The sequence below is a fragment of the Pelmatolapia mariae genome, linkage group LG22 (assembly GCF_036321145.2).
Source record: "Pelmatolapia mariae isolate MD_Pm_ZW linkage group LG22, Pm_UMD_F_2, whole genome shotgun sequence".
Classification (NCBI taxonomy): domain Eukaryota; kingdom Metazoa; phylum Chordata; class Actinopteri; order Cichliformes; family Cichlidae; genus Pelmatolapia; species Pelmatolapia mariae.
Genome location: NC_086245.2, coordinates 35646460 through 35665451, shown reverse-complemented (window position 1 = coordinate 35665451; position 18992 = coordinate 35646460). Strand labels below are relative to the sequence as shown.

At 44.1% G+C, this 18992-nt stretch overlaps 1 protein-coding gene, 1 long non-coding RNA gene and 1 other non-coding gene across 3 annotated transcripts; 1 reads left to right on the top strand and 2 right to left on the bottom strand.

Moving 5' to 3' along the window:
* Positions 1-368: 368 nt before the first annotated feature.
* On the bottom strand, positions 369-2968 carry LOC135933348 (uncharacterized). The gene is made up of 6 exons (XR_010573728.1): positions 2605-2968; positions 1805-1859; positions 1580-1620; positions 1042-1073; positions 698-746; positions 369-552 (listed from the first exon to the last, which is right to left on the bottom strand). It is a non-coding gene; the product is annotated as an uncharacterized LOC135933348 (long non-coding RNA).
* LOC135933363 (small nucleolar RNA SNORD52) lies at positions 1475-1541 on the bottom strand. The gene has a single exon (XR_010573735.1). It is a non-coding gene; the product is annotated as a small nucleolar RNA SNORD52 (small nucleolar RNA).
* A 645-nt stretch (positions 2969-3613) lies between the features above and the next one.
* Positions 3614-18219, top strand: sacm1la (SAC1 like phosphatidylinositide phosphatase a). The gene is made up of 20 exons (XM_065471524.1): positions 3614-3985; positions 6093-6190; positions 9171-9245; positions 9359-9486; positions 10085-10234; positions 11042-11101; positions 11182-11215; positions 11300-11401; positions 11916-12001; positions 12230-12316; positions 12404-12472; positions 12567-12646; positions 12976-13074; positions 13147-13285; positions 13503-13572; positions 13664-13736; positions 13833-13926; positions 14538-14630; positions 14708-14765; positions 16167-18219. The coding sequence occupies exons 1-20, from the start codon at positions 3957-3959 to the stop codon at positions 16301-16303; spliced, it is 1761 nt and encodes a 586-aa protein (XP_065327596.1). The 5' UTR covers positions 3614-3956; the 3' UTR covers positions 16304-18219.
* The last annotated feature ends 773 nt before the right edge of the window (positions 18220-18992 follow it).

Sequence of the window (18992 nt, the reverse complement as noted above, 5' to 3'; positions counted from 1 at the left end):
AGAAACACGTGACCAAGCCGCTTTCAGCTCGGCCTTTTATTCCTTTGCATGAGATCGTTTAATGGGGTTGGATAATTTTGCCACATCACTAACATTTAATTCCAGTTTAGCCATGTGCAGCACTTTAAGAATACAGTATTCACAGTCACCCATCAGTAAAGTTTCACACATTTATATAAGTAGAATGATGTTGCACTGATGTGTAAGAGACAGTAAACCCAAAAGCTGCTTGGGGATTATACAGTTACAACCATCTGATCAGTGCAGGATAAGAACTTATGGCAAAACTGTCACCCACTGAGATTAGCTTCCAAAGCACACTGCTCTGAGTTTACTGTGATCAACCCACTGAAGAAAATAGCCATTGGTCGTGTGTGGTCAACCTTTATTGTCCTTAAATACAGTGGTTTAAAAAAAAAAGTTCAACATTCACACAGATGAAGACAAGTTGCTTAAAGCAATGGAAGATGTGCACTGCTCCGGCTTGATGCTTCCATCAGATGACAGACTAGGATCTTCAGTGTTGGGAGTGCCACCTCTGCAGTTACACACCTGTCAAAGGACAGAGTTGAGACATTTAAGGGGGTGGGGGAACTCATTGTCACACAGAGTATAGTACATCTCCAACTTACAGCACACACACTGTATCTCATACTGCAGCAATGATCATTTGAATAATCCACCTACTCACACCAACCTGCTTTATGTTCATGAAGGTCATCCAGCTGGGGCTGCTACAGTCATGCCTGACAAGATAACAGTGATGAAATCACAAGCTCTTTCTCATCCATATATTCAGCAAACGCTCCAGTCTGAGTGTCTCAGTGCGCTGCGAGTAGACTTCAGTTAACATCAGTAGAACCGAATAACTGAATCATCATCGACCAGACTCAGAGAAAACAGCAGCTCCATTTCAACAAGCCTGGATAATTTGAATACACAGGCTTAGCTCTGATATCTTAGTATAATCTGTTCATGATGAAGTATGGTCACAGAGGTGATGAATGGTAACACCCCAAAATGAACACGTTTCTTACTTACAGACATGGAGAGACCAGCTGTGTGCAGACGAGCTACAAGACAAAAGAAAGCACCATTAGCACCTAACTTATACCAGTGAACACATTCAGGGAAACCATGTATATGGATGCTTTACCCATTTACTGCAAACACTTCAGACTTGTTACATGACTGTACAACTTCTCCCTATGAGAAACTATCAGTAAGGTCCCAGATGACTGGGACACTTTTGTTTCAAACATCTGAAGTATTAAAATGGTAAATGTGTTTTTATGTTTTACATGTGCTAAAGTTTGGAGACCGTTAATCAAGTGCATACTTGAGTATGACTACCTTTACTCAAAGCAATGAAACAAGCTTTAAGTGTGTTCTCTTTGTTGGACAGATTTGAAGAAAGCCCAGCCATGATTTAATGTCTGTGTAATGTGCAGTAAATGGGCTGCTGTGGGTTTTGTGGTCAGTGCACTGTGAAAACAACTTCATGCTTCTCAGAGACTCTAGTCTATGCAATCATCATCCCACATTAAGGCACAGAACAATGTTTAGAGACCAGGCTTACCCAGAAGAGCTATGTCCAGCAGAAAGACCATGCTGAGGTGCCTGCAGAGTACAAAGGAGAGGTTTAGAACTAGCTCTGATTGTAGCATTCACATTTTAAGAAGTAAAATGCTGTTCAGTGCACTGTGAAAGAGCTTCATTGTGTATTCAGAGACTCTAGTCTTATGAATCATCATATCAGCATACTACTTTCTCCATCACATTAGAGGATCTTTCTAACACTCACCATCAGCTCGCAGCTGCAGACTCCACACTGTTCTGCATCTGCTCTTTGCAGCTTTCTGGAAAGCAGAAGACACAATTTCCAGTCAGTGAAGTTTTTATATGGTAAACGTTCCCTTTAGAGTCGTAGTCCATCTTCAGAAAGATCTACTTCATCGTTGTATCTTTACTGAGTTGTATATAGCATTTGTATTCTATTTTTATCTTATTGTATATTTTATTCTACTGTATATAGTATTTTATTTTATTCTCTACAGTTGTGTACCGTATTTATTCTTATTTTATTCTAATTTTTGCTTCATAACTTTTGCACTGTCCACTTCCTGCTGTGACAAAACAAATTTCCCACGTGTGGGACTAATAAAGGTTATCTTATCTTCACAGCAAGGCCTCTGATCCCTACAATATTTATTTCCAGGGCTTTAATCCATTTTTAAATATAACAGCTTCACTGTGCTAGGGCAGGTAACCGCATCTCACCAGCAGAATTACTATGTACTGCTCTAATTTGCTTGCTTTGTAAAATGGTATTATCACACCCCAGTTAACTGCTACACATTTGCACTGATTACAATTTAGAAGGAAAAAACGCATATTTCACCTGCATTGCACCACGTTGTGTCGATGCGGCCATCAGCTGTTAGCTGGACAGTTTAGCATTTTAATACTGCCCGATTTTATAACGCTTTACTCCAGCATAAAACTACGGTAAAGTATCCGTTTAATAATGGAAGATTACTCATTCCTACTAGTAATTTAAATTAAAATCGTCACCGAAAACAGAACCTTTGATGTAATACTCACACTCTTCCCCGAACAGCTTCTCCGGAGGTAGGCTCTGCAGATTCACTACCTAACCCCACTTTTTCTGCACAGAGACGAACAGGACCGCAACGAGGCCAAGCTCCTGGCCACGTGCTGAGCACCTGACCCGCGGATCACGTGCCGCTCGTCCCTCGCGCTCTGCAGCATGACTCTGACCACAGAGCTCTCCAAATAAACCCTCCATTATCAATTCAGAGCGTTAATCTGTGTAAATGCTAAAGCCTTGTACATCAATTCCTTCTTCTTCCACAGCCAGGACCCAAAGGCTGAGCACGAGCGCGCCCAGGGCTTATATATCCGGGTCCTTCACCGCTACCGGACTTTTGGTGGCCCGAAAAATGCCTGTTTTGGCCTGAATAATGCCTGTTTGGAAGTCAGGCCCCAAAGAAAATGTGAACACTTCATAACGCTGTCAGTTTGTGTAAACAAGCTATGATACACAGATACGATATATTTAAAATACCATACACAAGAGAGCAACGATATTAAAACAATACACCAAACCTCTCTCTCTCCCTCTCTCTCTCTCTCTCTCTCTCTCTCTCTCTCTCACACACACACACACACACACACACACACACACACACACACACACACACACACACGAAATAAATAAACTTAAAAACGAACAAATAAATAATCACGATGGGTGGGTTAGTCCACGCCGGGTGCAGCTTTTTTCCACCTCCTACTCCTTCAGATAAGTTCTATCTGATTTCATTGTAAAGTCAATAATGTGTAAAAGGCGAGATGTTCATTATAAGCGAACTTCTTAGGCCACCAATAAAGCTCCGTGAAAGAGCTTTACTGGTGAAAGGAGGAGGTCAGATGGCCTGCTGCACCAAACCTATTTTTCTTAATGAAAATGGCAAACTACAGTGACACTGTGATTTCATCTGATACCCACACACTAAGAATTAAGTTAGAAACAGGAAGTTTGAGCCATGGATTGTGTGTAGTTGTGTATTCAGCTGTCTGCACTTAAATCTAAACCGTGAAGTAGAAACAAGTTATTCATGTAGTCCATAATGCAGACTTTTACAGAAGAAAAAAAGACTCTCAGGTGTAAAAGTCCGACTAACCCTTAACCATGTGACGTGCGGCTGCGCTATTGTTCACGCAGCCAGTGACAGTTGCAGCGACCGAATCGGATTAAACTACAAGTACCACCCATCACCACGTCTGTCTCAGGGTGCCAGGTTCACTGGGCTTGGCAGGAAAAACGTGCACTTCAGGCCCCGCGCCTGCTCTGTTTTTTACACCTCGTATCTGGCAACGCCTGCAGGTCCTCGCATTGCTGTCGTCACTGAGGTCGGGTAGAAGGAGCGAAGATGGCGACTTGCTACGAGAGATACAATCTGTAAGTAGTGTTCATACGGAACAGCGTAGTGTTTCTGTCTGCGGCTCTTCTGCTCACAGCTCCGGTTAAAGACACATAAGACGAGTGGCTGTCCGTGAGAGGTGAAGCAGCTGCGGGGGCTCAGCGGTGCTGGTGGGGTAGATGACACAGCGGCTGAAGTTTGCTGACAGGCTCGGCCGGCGGAGCAGGAACCAGCCAAGTTTCTCTCCACGCTCATTCATAATGAACACTTAGCCAGTGTCGCTGTGTGGAGCCGCAGCAGCGAGTGTGGCCGTGGGTGAGAGCGCCGACGGCCGCCTTTGTTGTTCAGGGAGGCTTCATTCACCCAACGAGCTGCTGCACAGCTGCCCCCTCCGCCTTTAATGGCACTCCACGGCTGGCACCTCCTCGACGCGTTTTTAGACGTGCAGGTTTTATATTTACTTGTGAATGTCACTCAGCTGTAAGTGAGCCTAACACTGATAAACGCGGACATGTGACGTTAGCTGTGCGGTAACTGACAGCTCAGCCCCGGCACACCCTCGATCATGCCCTTTATTTAAAGTTCCCAGCCCTACCGGTCCTGCCTCTACCTGCAGCGTGTTTTACTTACATGAGTGAAGGTGTTGGGTGTTCCTCAGCCTTTCCCAACACGGAGCTTGTAATAAGGCATACCTCTGCACTATGTCATACACGTTAGAAATGGACCCTCTGAGTTTGGACCATTGAATGTACAGTGAGCACTGGCATAATCTAACTGGGGGAAATGCCAAACAAACAAAAACTTTTGACAAAGCATCTTTTCAAATAAAGTAAAGACCTAACATTTCTTGGTAATTTGTAAATAATTGTCCAGTTATTATTGACAATAATGGCAGTTTTTCATTTAACACTGGAGAATTTGGGGCCCCACGTGTTTAAGGTGCCTCTGTGTACAAAGATGGTGTTGGGTACACCTTAACCTGATGCATCCCAGCACTGTGGGCCTAGAAGTGTGATTTAGACCAGTCTACAGTCATGTGTTACTCACACACGACTGGTCGTTCTAACACTGACAAATGAAAAAGTTACAGAACAAAACTGTTTGAAAACTCGTTCCCTGTTTGGTCCACGCTGTGGTGTGGGGTCAGAGTACACACCCCCACAGTTAAACAGTACTCTGTCTATTTTCTGTGTTTTCCACCATGGGGGTCACGTTCACCACCTGATTATTGTGTGTGTGTCTTATTGTGCTTTTGATGGCATAGTTTTTAAGGACTACAGATCAAACATGTCCTGATCCACACTTGCCTGTTGTCCACGCTGTGGCTCCTGGCTGTGGGACCTTATTTGGTCTCTTTTGTTCTCTTTGTTCTCGGTTTTACACTGACTGTCAATCACAAAGCATATCTCTGCTTATGGCAGCATTAAGTGACCCTGAAACTTTCTTAAATGTGTGTAGATGTAGATATGCTGTGTTTAGAGCAGCGTCCAGTCTGAGCCTGTGTGCTGCTCTGGAGGCTACCTGGGCTCACTAAGCAAACATGAGACTACAGATGTGCTCTTCGTGTGGGTGCTGACAGTCTGCGCTTTGACTTTAAATAAAAGCCTCAATTTGCTACATTTAGAAAGTTCACTGAAACATTTCCTAATACACAGCGTGAAATAAATATTTAGTTTGGATATTTGTATTTAATACTGGTTTACCACAACATCGTGCTCCTGGCATCGTAGGTTTTGTTAACAGTTGAGCTTTTGTTTAAGAGGAAGATGGCTGGAGTTCCTCTGCCAGCGTGTTTGTCATTATTTAATTAATGACAAGTGGGAAAGTGTCCGTCACAAAAAACGAGCATCGGAGCTTTGCAGAGTGAAAGATGACTTCAGACAAGTTGTTTGTTTTCAGCTGACAAAGGCAGAAATATTGTGTTTCCAGGGACACGTGACAAAGAAAACTAGCAATAAAGGACCAAAGGGGTTGTTTTTAACATTTCACTGATCTTTGGTTGTAGTTGAGTGATTGTTTGAATATAATCAGCATTAACAGTTCATGCTGTCAAATAATTGACATTATTTGTTGACTAAACACCTCCTGGCTATATTTTCATGTGTGACTGAAAATTTCCTCTTTCCTCCCGTTTCGCTCTCCCAGGCACACGACCCCTGAGAAGTTCTTCATCGAGGCCTGCGATGAGGGTGCCGATGCTGTGCTGGCAATCGACAGGGTCTCGAACGAGATGACCCTCACAGGTAGGCTGTGTTTGAAAGTGCTGAGCATCGCTTATGATCCAAAGACCGGACACTGTCGTTGAGATGTGCCTCGGTTTGGACTTTGTTAGCTAATCACATCTAAAGAACTTTCTGACATTCTCAGACTGTATGAGAATAACAAACTAGGTGGCCTGACACATGATATACATGAAAATGTTTACAACAGACCCCTGATTTACACAATTCAAGAGTGTTAGCCTGCATGCAGTAACTACATGTCACTGTTACAGGGATATAAGAGGCTTAGACGGTCCACTGTGAGCCTTACTGCCCTGTGTGTGTATGCATGTCTACATCAGGACTGCTGTCCAAGCTAAGCTCAGTCACACTCCTGAGCCTGTCCTCAGAGGAAGTAGACAGTCTACTGGATAAGATGAACTCTTTTGACACACTCTGTGCGATCTGTCCATCTTAGTCGTCCCCATATGGGAAGATAAAGGAAACAAGGTGATGTTAAAACTAGTAAAGACCTGTCTAACTGCATTACATGTCATGATGTTTTATCCCATAAAAACAAGACTGTGCTGCACATTTTTGCAGATTATGTTAAATAAGCTGCTTTTGGGGTTTTTATGTTTTTGCCTTTCCAACATTCCAAACTCTCGTCTGATGTTTTCATTATGGATGTTTAGATATGCTTTTTAATTGTTTGCATTTAGCATTCATTTATACTATGAAGCAAGTTCAACACAGCTGGGCTTTCTTTGCTTTAGCTGGCTCAACAAAAACGGTTATCAGTTTTCAGTAAATTAACAGTAAAATGCAACAAAGTTACAAAGCATCAGAGATTAGCACACAGAGCAGTTAAGTAAACATTTGAATTTGGATTGAATATAATTATATAACCACTTGAGTTGAGCTCTCAGTGCTGTTGTTTATTTCTGCTCTGAAACTTTAAACTGGATCCATTTAAACATCATGGCCTGGTTTCCCGTGCAGGATTAGTTCCAGTCTAAACTGAATTGTCCTTCTTGGTCATGGATCAAAGTCATCTCAGATTTGTCCTAGTTTGGAGTTCTGTATCTCCTCTCGTGAGTGAAGCCTCGAGCTAAATCAGGTACACCTGAGGACTTAAGATAAACCTGGTCAGAGCCTGTTGGCCTGAACATGGATCGTATCAGTGCAGAAGGAATAGTAAACGTGGATTTTCACAGTGTGCACGCTCCCACTGTGTACTGTGTTGAAAAGTTCAACTAATGATTCCAGGATTTTCCAGAACTCTGTTCTCTCAGTTTGAAGCAGGACGGCAGGTGAAAGTGGAAATGCACAGACAAACTTTGAGTTGATTCCTGAATACTACAACCACGCTGCTGTCCACAAACATTCGTGACTCTGCTCCGGCTCGTCTAACATCTGGTTCAAGCTCAAATCGTCTTTTTCTAGATAAGACTTCAGAGTGGAGACGATTAAATATTCTGTATTATCAGAGTGCTGAAGATAGTTCGTGCTAAATTACCGAGCACTGAACCAAATTGTTGGGTCTGCGCTTCCACAGGCCCCGCTGGTTTAGAAACTTATTCCCGTTAACGAAGCGAGACGAACAGCTCAACCGGTTTTTCACATGTTAGCAAGGGATGGATCTCAGAGCAGCCCTTCTGCCCTCAGTGTCAGACCACTTCGGAGAACCAGCTTCTCCTGCAGCCTTTTATTTCTGTGACACACAGTTTACACAAACACCCATTGTAAACCCCCCCCCCCCCCCCCCCCCCCATGGTGTCAGGCACTAGGTGTGTGTGTGTGTGTGCACGTGAGTGTGTGTTTGTGTTTGGGGGTGCGTTTGTGTGACCTCCTGATCACCAAAAGGGTCATAAAGGCAGGAAGTTACTAAACAAGAAAACAGAACCCTCACATAGGATGTGCCTGTAATAAAACACTACAGCCTCCCCCACCATTCAACAGGCTGGGGAGGGGTCAGAAACAAAGGAATGTCTTTGATCATACAGTTTGAACTAAGACTTACAAATTTAAGTACAATAATGGCAACATTTAACAATTTGACTCTAACACAAATGAGCACTGGAGGTTTTTGCCATCTTGGCTCTCCAGATGGTTGTTGTTTAATCATCCGGGTCCAAGCGTGTCCCTGCTCACCTGTCCCTGTTCCCCCCACCTGTCCCTGTCCCCCCACCTGTCCACTCCCTATGACAAATGGCACTCGTTCTTCTTTCCAGTTGTATTTTAATGTTTCTCCACAGGACAGTTTAAAGGTAAATTAGTTTTGTTATATGAGCACAAACACACATGAAAGTGAACGATTAGTGAAAGCAGGAAAATAATTCAAATGAATATTACATGACATTGTTGGGTTGGTCACTTCTTCACTTGAGCTCCGTGCTTTTCTTTTTTTGCCCCTGAGCTGTACGTTACTGAGTACTGTTGGACGCGCAGGTTTATCAGTGTGATACGTCGAGAATGAGGCGACATTGGAGCGTGAGGGTGATCCCACGTGTGGGAGTGGCACCAGCAGACGACATTATTACTGTTTGTTTTCAGTTATACTGTAGACCTGCTTTTGAAACGGTTTCCTTTAAAGTGTCTTCATACTTTCACAGGAGTTTTTTGAATGCCTCCCTTTTGCTTTGCCAATTCTCTGATTAAGTTAAACTCCAGACACACACAGACACACACACACACACACACACTTGCACACAGACACACACACTGCTTCTAAAGGTTGAGGTCAACTCTGTAGAACAACCCTCTGGACTTGTATGTGGTGGTGACTCGAGTGCAGCATCCAGGACAGGTGTACTTTGTTTTAATTTAAAGGCTCTGATGCTTCAGGAATGGCCGTCACTTCTTTGTGATGAAGAGGTTTTCTCTTCAGACAAAAGCAGCTGGCCCTTCTGTGTACTCGTATGTTGCAGTGAAGCTGAAGCCTTGTGTGTACAGGCCCATGTCAGCCACTTTAACTAAGACGGAGAATTCAGAGGAATAAAATCTTCTGTTCCTGTCACAGGTAAAAAGGACGTTCCTCCCTCTGCAGTTACCAGGCCTATCTGTGGCATCATGGGAACTATCCGCCTGGTAGCAGGTATGTAGCACACACACACACACACACACACACACACACACACACACACACATCACTGCTGTCCGAGCTGCTCTTTGAACCTGTGCAGTAAAACACTTCTGCTTCCACCGCAGGGATGTACCTCGTTGTCATCACCAGGAAGAGAAATGTCGGCAGCCTTCTGGGCCACGCTGTGTGGAAGGCTGCGGACTTTGACGTGATCTCTTATAAGAAGACAGTGCTGCATCTGTCTGAGATACAGGTCAGTAAGAATGGATCACTGATCCCAAAGGAAATTCAAACGTGCTGTGGTAATAAAACATTTATGGAAAAAAGAGAAAAGCTCATTCATATTTAAAAAGTATACGTTGTACGCTCGTGTGCAGCAAACATTTAGCATGTTCCGTGTTTCTTTTGTTTCTTGTCATTTTAATAGGACATCTTGTTTTGAAACAACACAAATAAACTTTGTTAGTCAGTGTAGAAATAGCAACAGGGACAGACGGTGGTAAGCCAGTAACACTCTCTTTGTTTCAGTAAGTAGTTTTGAGGCTTTGCTCTGTGCTGACATCAGCCCAGCTGTGATGCAGCGATTCAGAAAAACTAAACTGGAGGCGCCCCGTACGCCGTCAGGCTAAAGCAGAGCCTAATCTGGCCTGATTCGATGACCTGACCTGTAAGAGAGACAGATGTGCATGCTGTTTTTAAAACAGAGAGCTGAAATGTCCGTACCTGACAGACTGTCACGTTTGGTACACAGTTGGTGAATCGCCTAACAATGTAGAATTTGTGACATGCAGCAAAGTGACCTGTCATGAGTTTTCCTGCCATCTAAATGTGTCTTTCCTTTCCTTGTCTAGTCTCAGGAGAATAAGACCTTCCTCTCTATGCTGAACAATGTGCTGACCACGGACGGCTTCTACTTCTGCACCGACTTCGACTTGACGCACACACTGCAGCGGCTCGCCAACACCAGCCCTGACTTCCAGGAGATGAGTCTGCTTGAGAGGGTGAAACATGTCGTCTTAATAGCTGTTAGCAGCCGATGCACTCAGTGTAAACACAGACAGGTGACTTTGAACTGGTCTAGTGGACAATATGAAGGCTCTGTTATGGTTAATAAGAGAGGTAACAAACAGTGACAGCAGTGTAGCTTCAAGCTGAGACGCAGCTCTACAGATGTGACATTTGCTTTGAGGGAGCAGGTGAGGTGGAGATAAAATGAGCATGACAGAGTGTGTGAGTGAGACAGGTGGGGAGGTGAACATGCAAGGAGCAGTGGTAGTGAAGGCAGGCGAGTTTAAATACCTGTGACACTGTCCACTGCAACAGGTGGTGCACAAGAGAGGTGAAGAACAGAGTGCAGGCAGGGTGGAGCGGCTGAAGTCTAGTGTCGGGGTGGTTTGTGAAAGGGAAGGTTTACGACCTGCTGTGATGGCGGATACATCGGACGAAGGAGGATGAAGATGCAGCTGCCAGGCAGGGGGAACAGAGGAAGACCTCAGAGGAGGTTCGTGGATGCAGTGAAGGGTGGAGTGACAGGAGCATGCTGGGATAGGAGGAGATGGAGGCAGACGTGGAGACCCCTAAAGGGAGCAGCTGAAAGAAGATTTCTCAAAATAAAATCTTTCTTTTGTGGTTTTTGTTGTATTTATTGCTCGAGGTTTTTATTTATCTGTAAAGTATTCGAAGTAGTATTTTAGTTATTTATTTTTAAATCGCACATCCTTAATTTGACCTTTGTGTCAAACTTAAATGCAACATTAATGTAAAGTCTTTCTCACTGGTCATGTGTTGATGCTTGTGATTATTTCCAGGCTGATCAGAGGTTTGTGTGGAACGGGAACCTGCTGAGAGAGCTGGCTGGGCAGCCCGAGGTGACCTGAGCCTCACTTACACTGATGCATGTGTTTGTACTTGTTGTGCTTCATTACTGACCTTCACTGTCTCTCCATAGCTTCACAAGTTTGCCCTTCCCGTCATCCATGGATGTATCCTTTGCACTGAATGTGAAAGTTTTTTTTCTTCATAAAATCGTAAGCGCAGCCTTTTTTTCTTTGACCGACCCGGTTCAGTCATCGTCATGAAACCGTGCCGTATAAATGGGAAGATCTTTGAGTGGATCCTCATATCGAGGAGAAGCTGCTTCCGGGCTGGCGTCAGATACTACGTGAGAGGTAAAAACCTCAGAGCGCGGCACTGAAGCGTCGTCTCAGTGCAGTGTGCTGTTACATTTTGGCTGACAGCTGAGACTTTTCTTAAAGAGCACCTGTTCTGCTAATTTTCACACCCATCATTTTGTTCGCTGGGTGACCTAGAGGGGCTTTGCATAACCAGTTCAAACTAATCCTTCTTTGTCATATACTGAGCACTGGCGCATCATCCTCTGTCTAATGTTAGCTGCTTGGCTGTTCCTTATAAACCGTCAGTACGAAGAATGAAACCTTTGTCCAGCCTAAACCCTGGGCTTGCAGCTCATAGGGATTACTTGCACATACCTCCTGACCTCATTGTTTCAAATTGCTTCCTTGCTTAATGTGACCATGCACCAGTGTAACAGTCTGTACTGGGCGGCGGATAGTAATGAAGCTGTGTCCACTGCTGTGTGGCAGTATCACCATGCTCCACTGTACAGTAGCAGACGGTGCTCCTGAGTGTGGCACTGCTGACTGATGGCGTCTGTGTCCACAGGCATCGACTCTGAAGGCCACGCTGCTAACTTTGTGGAGAGTGAGCAGATCGTTTTGTATGAGGGAGCAAAGGCTTCATTTGTGCAGGTAAGTTTAAGGGTTCATCATATCATCGATGTTTTTACTGTTTGCATTGAGGATCATTTATGGTTTAAGATGTGTTAGCCCTGCGTCACACTCTGTGCTGCCTCCTATGGTGGCTGGGGCAGAGTCCCGCCCCCTGTGACCCTGATGAGGACCAGCTGATGAGAACGGAGGGATGGTATTTCACAGCTGTTTTTTTTTGTTTTGTTTTTTTTTCTTTGAAACAACCAGACACGAGGCTCGATGCCCTTTTATTGGAGTCAGAGACCCAACCTCAGATACAAACCCAAACCTATAATCAGCAAAACCACAAATCATGTAAGCTGATCTTTCTGCACGTCTGCATGTTCGTTTCAATCATGTGAAATGCAAATCTTATGCTAACGTAATGGAAACGTTGTACAGATGGACGGCTTCCAGAGGCATTTCGACTCTCAGCTCCTCATCTATGGGAAGCAAACGATTCTGAACCTGGTGAGCCGTCCTCCTTTCCTTAGTCACTTACTGGTAAATGGAAGCACTCAGGAGACCAGTCTGACCAGTCTGTGTTTGTCTTCTTCCTGCTCAGGTGAATCAGAAGGGCTCAGAGAAGCCACTGGAGCAGGCCTTTGCTAGGATGGTGTCTGGCATGAATAATGATATGCTCAAGTAAGTGTCACCCTGTGTTTTTACTGGTCACTGAGTCACCGTTACCTTAATCAACCAGGTTCAGCAGTTTGACCTTCCTCATCAAAAGTGTTTGATAAGAAGAGGCTGCCTTATATAAACTATTGTTTTATTGATTAATCTTTTTATTTACAGAAATCAGAACGACACTGGTGTTACATCAGTTTTAGTTGTTCTACAAACCTTTTCAGTCAGTGTGCTGTGACAAGCTTTCAAAGATTTAGTCTTCGTTTTGTTTTGTTTTTTAAAGCAGTCTGCCCTCCAGTCGTCTCCTTTATAATCTACAGTGTGACCCACTCCTCTGTCCACAGATACATAGCCTTCGACTTCCACAAAGAGTGCAGCCACATGAGGTGGGACCGTCTCCAGATCCTAGTGGATGCTGTTGCTGACAAACAAGAGGAATACGGGTAATAAAATGAGCAGCTGCTCTTTGCTAATGTCGAGCAGTTCACTGTGACGACGTGCGTGTGCGTGTGTAGGTACTTCATGGTGAACTCGGAGGGAAAGACGGTGGCCCAGCAGAAAGGCGTGTTCCGCAGTAACTGCATGGACTGCCTGGACAGGACCAACGTCATCCAGAGCCTGCTGGCTCGACGCTCGCTGCAGTCTCAGCTTCAGGTATTTAAGGTCACAGCTGCCAGTCGTACTGTGTGGTGTAATGCTGCAGTGCCAGGACGGTGCTACGCTCGCACGTCTGCCCCGTTGGTTTGTAATGGTTTTAGCGTAGAGAGCAGACGGTATGTACATGTAAATGAAATAAGCTGGTGGACGTGGCCAGTTTGGGAAGGTGCAGTTTTAGAAGAGTCACACAGGTGTTGTTGATGTGTCTCCACAGAGGATGGGGGTTCTGAATGTGGGGCAGCGCATTGAAGAGCAGGCCGAGTTTGAAAAGATCTACAAGAACGGTAGGATACTCTGTTAGCACAGCTGCATGTGCAGTGTGATTGGTAGAAACTGTAGGCTCATGTTGTTTTTGTGTGTGTGCTCTCTAACCAGCATGGGCTGACAATGCCAATGCATGCGCTGTACAGTATGCAGGAACTGGAGCCTTAAAAACAGACTTCACAAGGTACCGTACAGGAGCATCCACACTGACGAACATGTACTCAGCCCTTGGTTATACTGCTCTGATGACTGCTGTTTAACTAGAGTTCATCTCTTTCAGGACAGGGAAGCGGACCAGGTGGGGGCTGCTGATGGATGGCTGGAACTCGATGATCCGTTATTACAAAAACAACTTCTCTGATGGATTCAGACAGGTGTGAAAACTATTACACACTTTGTCACTTAAGAAATAAGTTTAGTGTCAGAACAACAGACCGTTTTAGTCTTGATTCTGAAAAAGTTTGGACTCTGTGTAGAATATTAACGGTCTAAGGTCTAAGTCATCATCTGGGACATCGCTGACTCTGAACCCGAAGTTTTAGGAGACGAGCAGAAAGTTCTCTATGGAAACACATAAATGACTGTTGCCTCACAGCAGGATGGTCCTGAGTTCAGTTCCTCCAGCAGGTCTTTCTGTGTGGAGTTTGCATGTTCTCTCCAGCTTCCTCCCACAGTCCACAGACATGCAGTTAGTGGGGACAGGTTAACTGGAAACTCTAAGTTGCCCATAGGTGTGAATGGTTATCTGTTAGCCCTGCGACAGACTGGTAACGGCGCCCATGAGACTGCTGAGATAGGCTCCACCCCCCGTGACCCTGGATGGATAGAGGGTCGCACTGGTTAATGACAGACTTGCCTTCTTAAATACAACTGGGTCCACATAAAGCCCACATTCACTGGCTCTGCTTTGGTCTTATTTGTTGCAGAAATGAGGTGTAATGCAGCCACGTTCAGATTTATGCATGTGCGTTGTTGCTGGTTTCAGGACTCCATCGACCTGTTCCTGGGTAACTTTGCTGTCGATGAGTCGGATGGACCCACTCCGCTTCGTGTGCAAAAGGACTGGAAGTTCCTCACAGTCAGTACTATCAGCACCGTGTCCTGTCGTCACCAGCAGCAGGACGTTGTGACTAACTCATGTTTTTATTTTTGCAGCTGCCCATCATTATGCTGGTGGCATTTTCCATGTGCATTGTCTGTCTTCTCATGGCTGGTATGTACAACTGCTGATCCTTAATCCTGTTTAGTTTGGTATAGACGAGCACTATCCAGTTCCCCCACTGGAACATTTGTTTTATTCAGTATGAAATGAAATGAGTGACTGAGCTCATTGAGAACTTGGTGTAATTCCCAGGCTATAGAGATGAATCCAGGGTTTAACTATAGATGGTATAAATGATGGACGTAGTTTTCAGATCATCGTGCAGCTTGCCCCAAACTTGCATTATTTTAATGGTGATGTATGTGCTCTGGTAAATGCATGGGCGTTTTGAAGCACTCGCAGCACTTTAACAACAAGCCCTTCACTTCTAACGTGACACTGAGGCACTCCCATGGATGCCCAAGGATACTTTGACATGCAGGCAAAGGCTGCTGGAGATTGAGCTGCTCATGTTCTGATTGGTTGTCCACATCCTGAGCCACAGCTGGCCCGTGGTTGCAAAAATACTTCTTTTGGAAAACAGCACCCTGACTAAGTAAACGGATAAAGTCCAATGATCTAAGGACACCATCATCATGCTGGTGTCAGCCTCAGTCACATCTGCTTGCAACAATGTAAACACTCACCATGAGCCTTCAAAATGATACTCAGGTGACGTCACACTAGCTACATCCATCTTTTGGATTTATCAGAGATACTGACCTTAAATAGCCTGGCAAAGTCTCTAAGCTGAGTTCCTTTGTGATTTCTAAGTTATTAAAGGACCAACGTGTCTCGATACAACTGGAAAGAAGCACAACCAGTCAGCACTGAAACATGCAGGAGTGTTGATGGTGCAACATCCAGTTCTTATCAAATAGAGTTTTAGCCATCGTGCTTGTTTAGGAAAGTGTTTGTCAGCCCTCCACTGTGTAATATGAATATCAAACAGGCCTCCTGTGAAATGAATATCTTCAGGATTTTGGTAACTTTATCTCAGATCTTTTTAAGTTCAACCAGAACAGCTTCACAAGCTTTGTGTTGCTGTTGTTTAGTAAAAATAGTCCCCAAACTACACGTTGAAGCAACAATTACAGCCTTCATGTAAAATATGGAGCAGACTTCTGGAGCTTCAGGTTCCATTTCTGTCTGGATAAAGTCTCGTCGCCGCCTCCTTTGTCTTCTTTTTCTAGATTGCACTAATTGCATCATACTTTTAAAGGAGAGCTTAAAGAATATTCCTGATATTTGTTAATAATTAATATCATTTTATTCTTTGCTTTGAATTTGTTCTGCAAAACATTTCAGGGTGAGAATCCAACCACACACTTGGCCGAAGGGATCAAAGTTGTGTAGTGAAAGCAGCTCGTTAGCAGCTGCTTTGTTTACAGAGTAACAGCCTAAAAGTGCTCCCTAGCTCCTGATGATGATGATGATGATGATGAGACTTGATGTCTGCTGTCTGCCTTCCAGGTGATACATGGACAGAGACCCTGGCTTATGTGATGTTCTGGGGGGCTGCAAGTGCAATTACAGCCACTATCATCCTGTTTAATGGCCAAGACTTTGTGGACGCCCCCAAGTTGGTTCACAAGGAGAAGATGGACTAAGTGTGTGCTTGTGTATGTGAGGATGAGCTGGGTCCGGCGGGCTCGTATACCTCATCATCTTCACCTTCGGCAGGTCTGGAGTCCGTGTTGCCCTCTGGACTTTCTCATACAAAACAGTCTCTGTCTTCTGTCTGCAGCACATTTGACCACCTCCAGTTGTACTGCACGCACTGCGTACCGTGCTTTTCATCTAATTTCGTTTCCCTTGGTCCCCAGGCTTTAGTTTGCCGTTGGTTTAGTTAGCTTGGTTTCTTTGGTGTTGGTTGTTTCCATGACTACACTACCATTGTGTTTCCCTTTGTTTGGGCTTGTTTGTGCTTTCTTTCCTCGTACGTTAGCTTCAACAGTCGTGGTGATGAAACATGCATATATTAAAACCTGTTGTATTGCAATGAAAAGTATGCACTCTGGAAGTTTTGAATGTAATGAGCCTTACTTGTGTATTAATTATATAACTATGTGGCCAATCTGTCTTCCTATGAAGCGACCTTAGAAAAGCGTCGGTGACCTTGTTCTTTGTAGAAGCACAAACTGTGGCCCCACACACCTGTAACTGACAGAGCCGTCAGTGGTAAACGTTTGGCTTCAGTGTTACAGGCTCCTACATCTCAGCCTGATCTTTGATTTGCTCCATTTCAGCATTATACAGGGTCAAGAATGAGGGTCTCATCTGAGCCACCTGCAGGTGACCACAGCAATGCACACTACAGCGTACTGCTTTATGTGTATGGCACGATATCATCATTGGGTTGATTGAGTCCAGTGGGTTTTGGGCCTCCATGGCTGAGGCTTGCCTTGGTGATCAAACGTGCCCTCGGTCTTTGTGCATGTTTCGCTAGATTAAATGAATGCCAGGAACCAAAGTTTCTGGCAAAAGTTCGACGGTAACCAGGCAGTCATGTTGTCCTCTTCACCTGCAGTGGTTTCAGGTTGACCTGTAGCAGCATGTCTGCATCACTGTTGCAGGTTTTCAGAGTTGGTGCTGGATGTAGCGGAAAAATGACAACCTCCTCCTTTTCCCAAGTACAGTCAGGTGTGACAGACAGAGTAACGTTCTTACTGTAGTTTGAGAATACCAAATAATTTAATTGTTAAAACATTCTGTGGATTTATTCTTAAGGTGCAGCTTTCTTGGTCATTAACCCTGGACACCATCTTAAACCAGTCGTTACCTTGGTTATGGTCCTCGTTCGTTCGAGATGAGGCACAGGGTCACACCTCATCATGTGTCCACGACCCGAGATCACTCGTTCCCATGGAGCTGCCAGTGAGCTCAAATGTTCGGTCTAGCTACTTCTTCACCAGCTTATACAGTATGCAATCAGCTGTGAACTCTGAACACATCCTTGTATATTTTGAAAAGGACATTTGTATTAGAATAGACTGAGCGATGGTTTGATCTGGACGCTGCAGCTCTCTGTCTTTCCTCTGACCACATGCAGCGATCTGAAGGGTCCGTACTTTCTTCTGTCCAACAGTGGAGCCAGTGACAGGAGCTCAATATGTGGTTCATGTGTTTTCACGGCTCGGCGGCGAGTCACGCTCGTTTTCTTTATTTCATGTTGTGGTTTTAGAAAAATGTGACAAACACATTTCAGAAACATTTGTCATGTTAGGACGTAATAACAAGATTCTCTCTTTTATGATCTTTAATACTCTGTAAGCTCTCTGTGAGTAGTACGCACATCGTCTCCACACAGACGATGATCTCTGTGAAGTACAGCTGACTTTGGTGTTTTTATGTCTGACTGTTGCTGATAATCGTCACATATTGGGAACACTGGGAGTGTACGACTATAAACAACACGTCCTGTCTCTGTTTTGTGGTGGAAAATGATCTCGTGCTTCTTCAGCACTCTCCTTCCAGGACCAGACTTTATCTTTGTTAATAAACTGGACACGCAGATGTTACAGCACCTTTGTGTTTCTGGAGTTTCATTTATCGTTTCTTTTCTTTGTGAAATAGAAAGGAAAGCAGGGACGCTTTGTACGGGAGCTGAGCTGGTGTCCTGCTCTTTTCCACATTAACATCAGACCAGGTGAAAGTACTTCTTACTAAGGGTTTTAGGAACAGACTCACTCAGTGTCTGTTTAAAAAAAACAAAACAAAAAAAAACCAACCTGTATGGTTCATTTACATGCTCCGTTTACGTTTGTGGGGCTTCCATCTTTTAAAAATGGAGTACACAAATGATTGAGGATGAAATCAGCAGCCTCTAAAAATGTTCTACGTTTGAAACCAGCAGCAACAGAAATGTAGTTCATGGGCCTTGAAGGCCGATGACTCTGTGGGAGCGCTGTGTTTGAGCAGAATTACGTGTAGTGTGGAGGTACTGCGAGACTGTGATTTTTTTTTTATTTTTTTTTTGGATCTCTTTATAAACAATATCAGGCCATTTTCACACAATCTGATAAAAATAAAAGTCAGAAAACAGGTTACAATACAGATGTGTCAGTGATGGAGGAAAGTCATCTCTATAATACTTACATATTAAAAATAAGGGTGAATAAAGTGCACCATGTTTGTCCTCATAGCTGTTTTTATTTCTGTTATGGAGCAAAGATCAAAATGAAAACATTATTATACACATGACATCTCAGGTATATTCCAGTGAAACAGGTATAAGGTCATGGCTGACTGGGTTATAGTACAAATTATTCCACTGATATGATTTTTTTTAAATGGAAA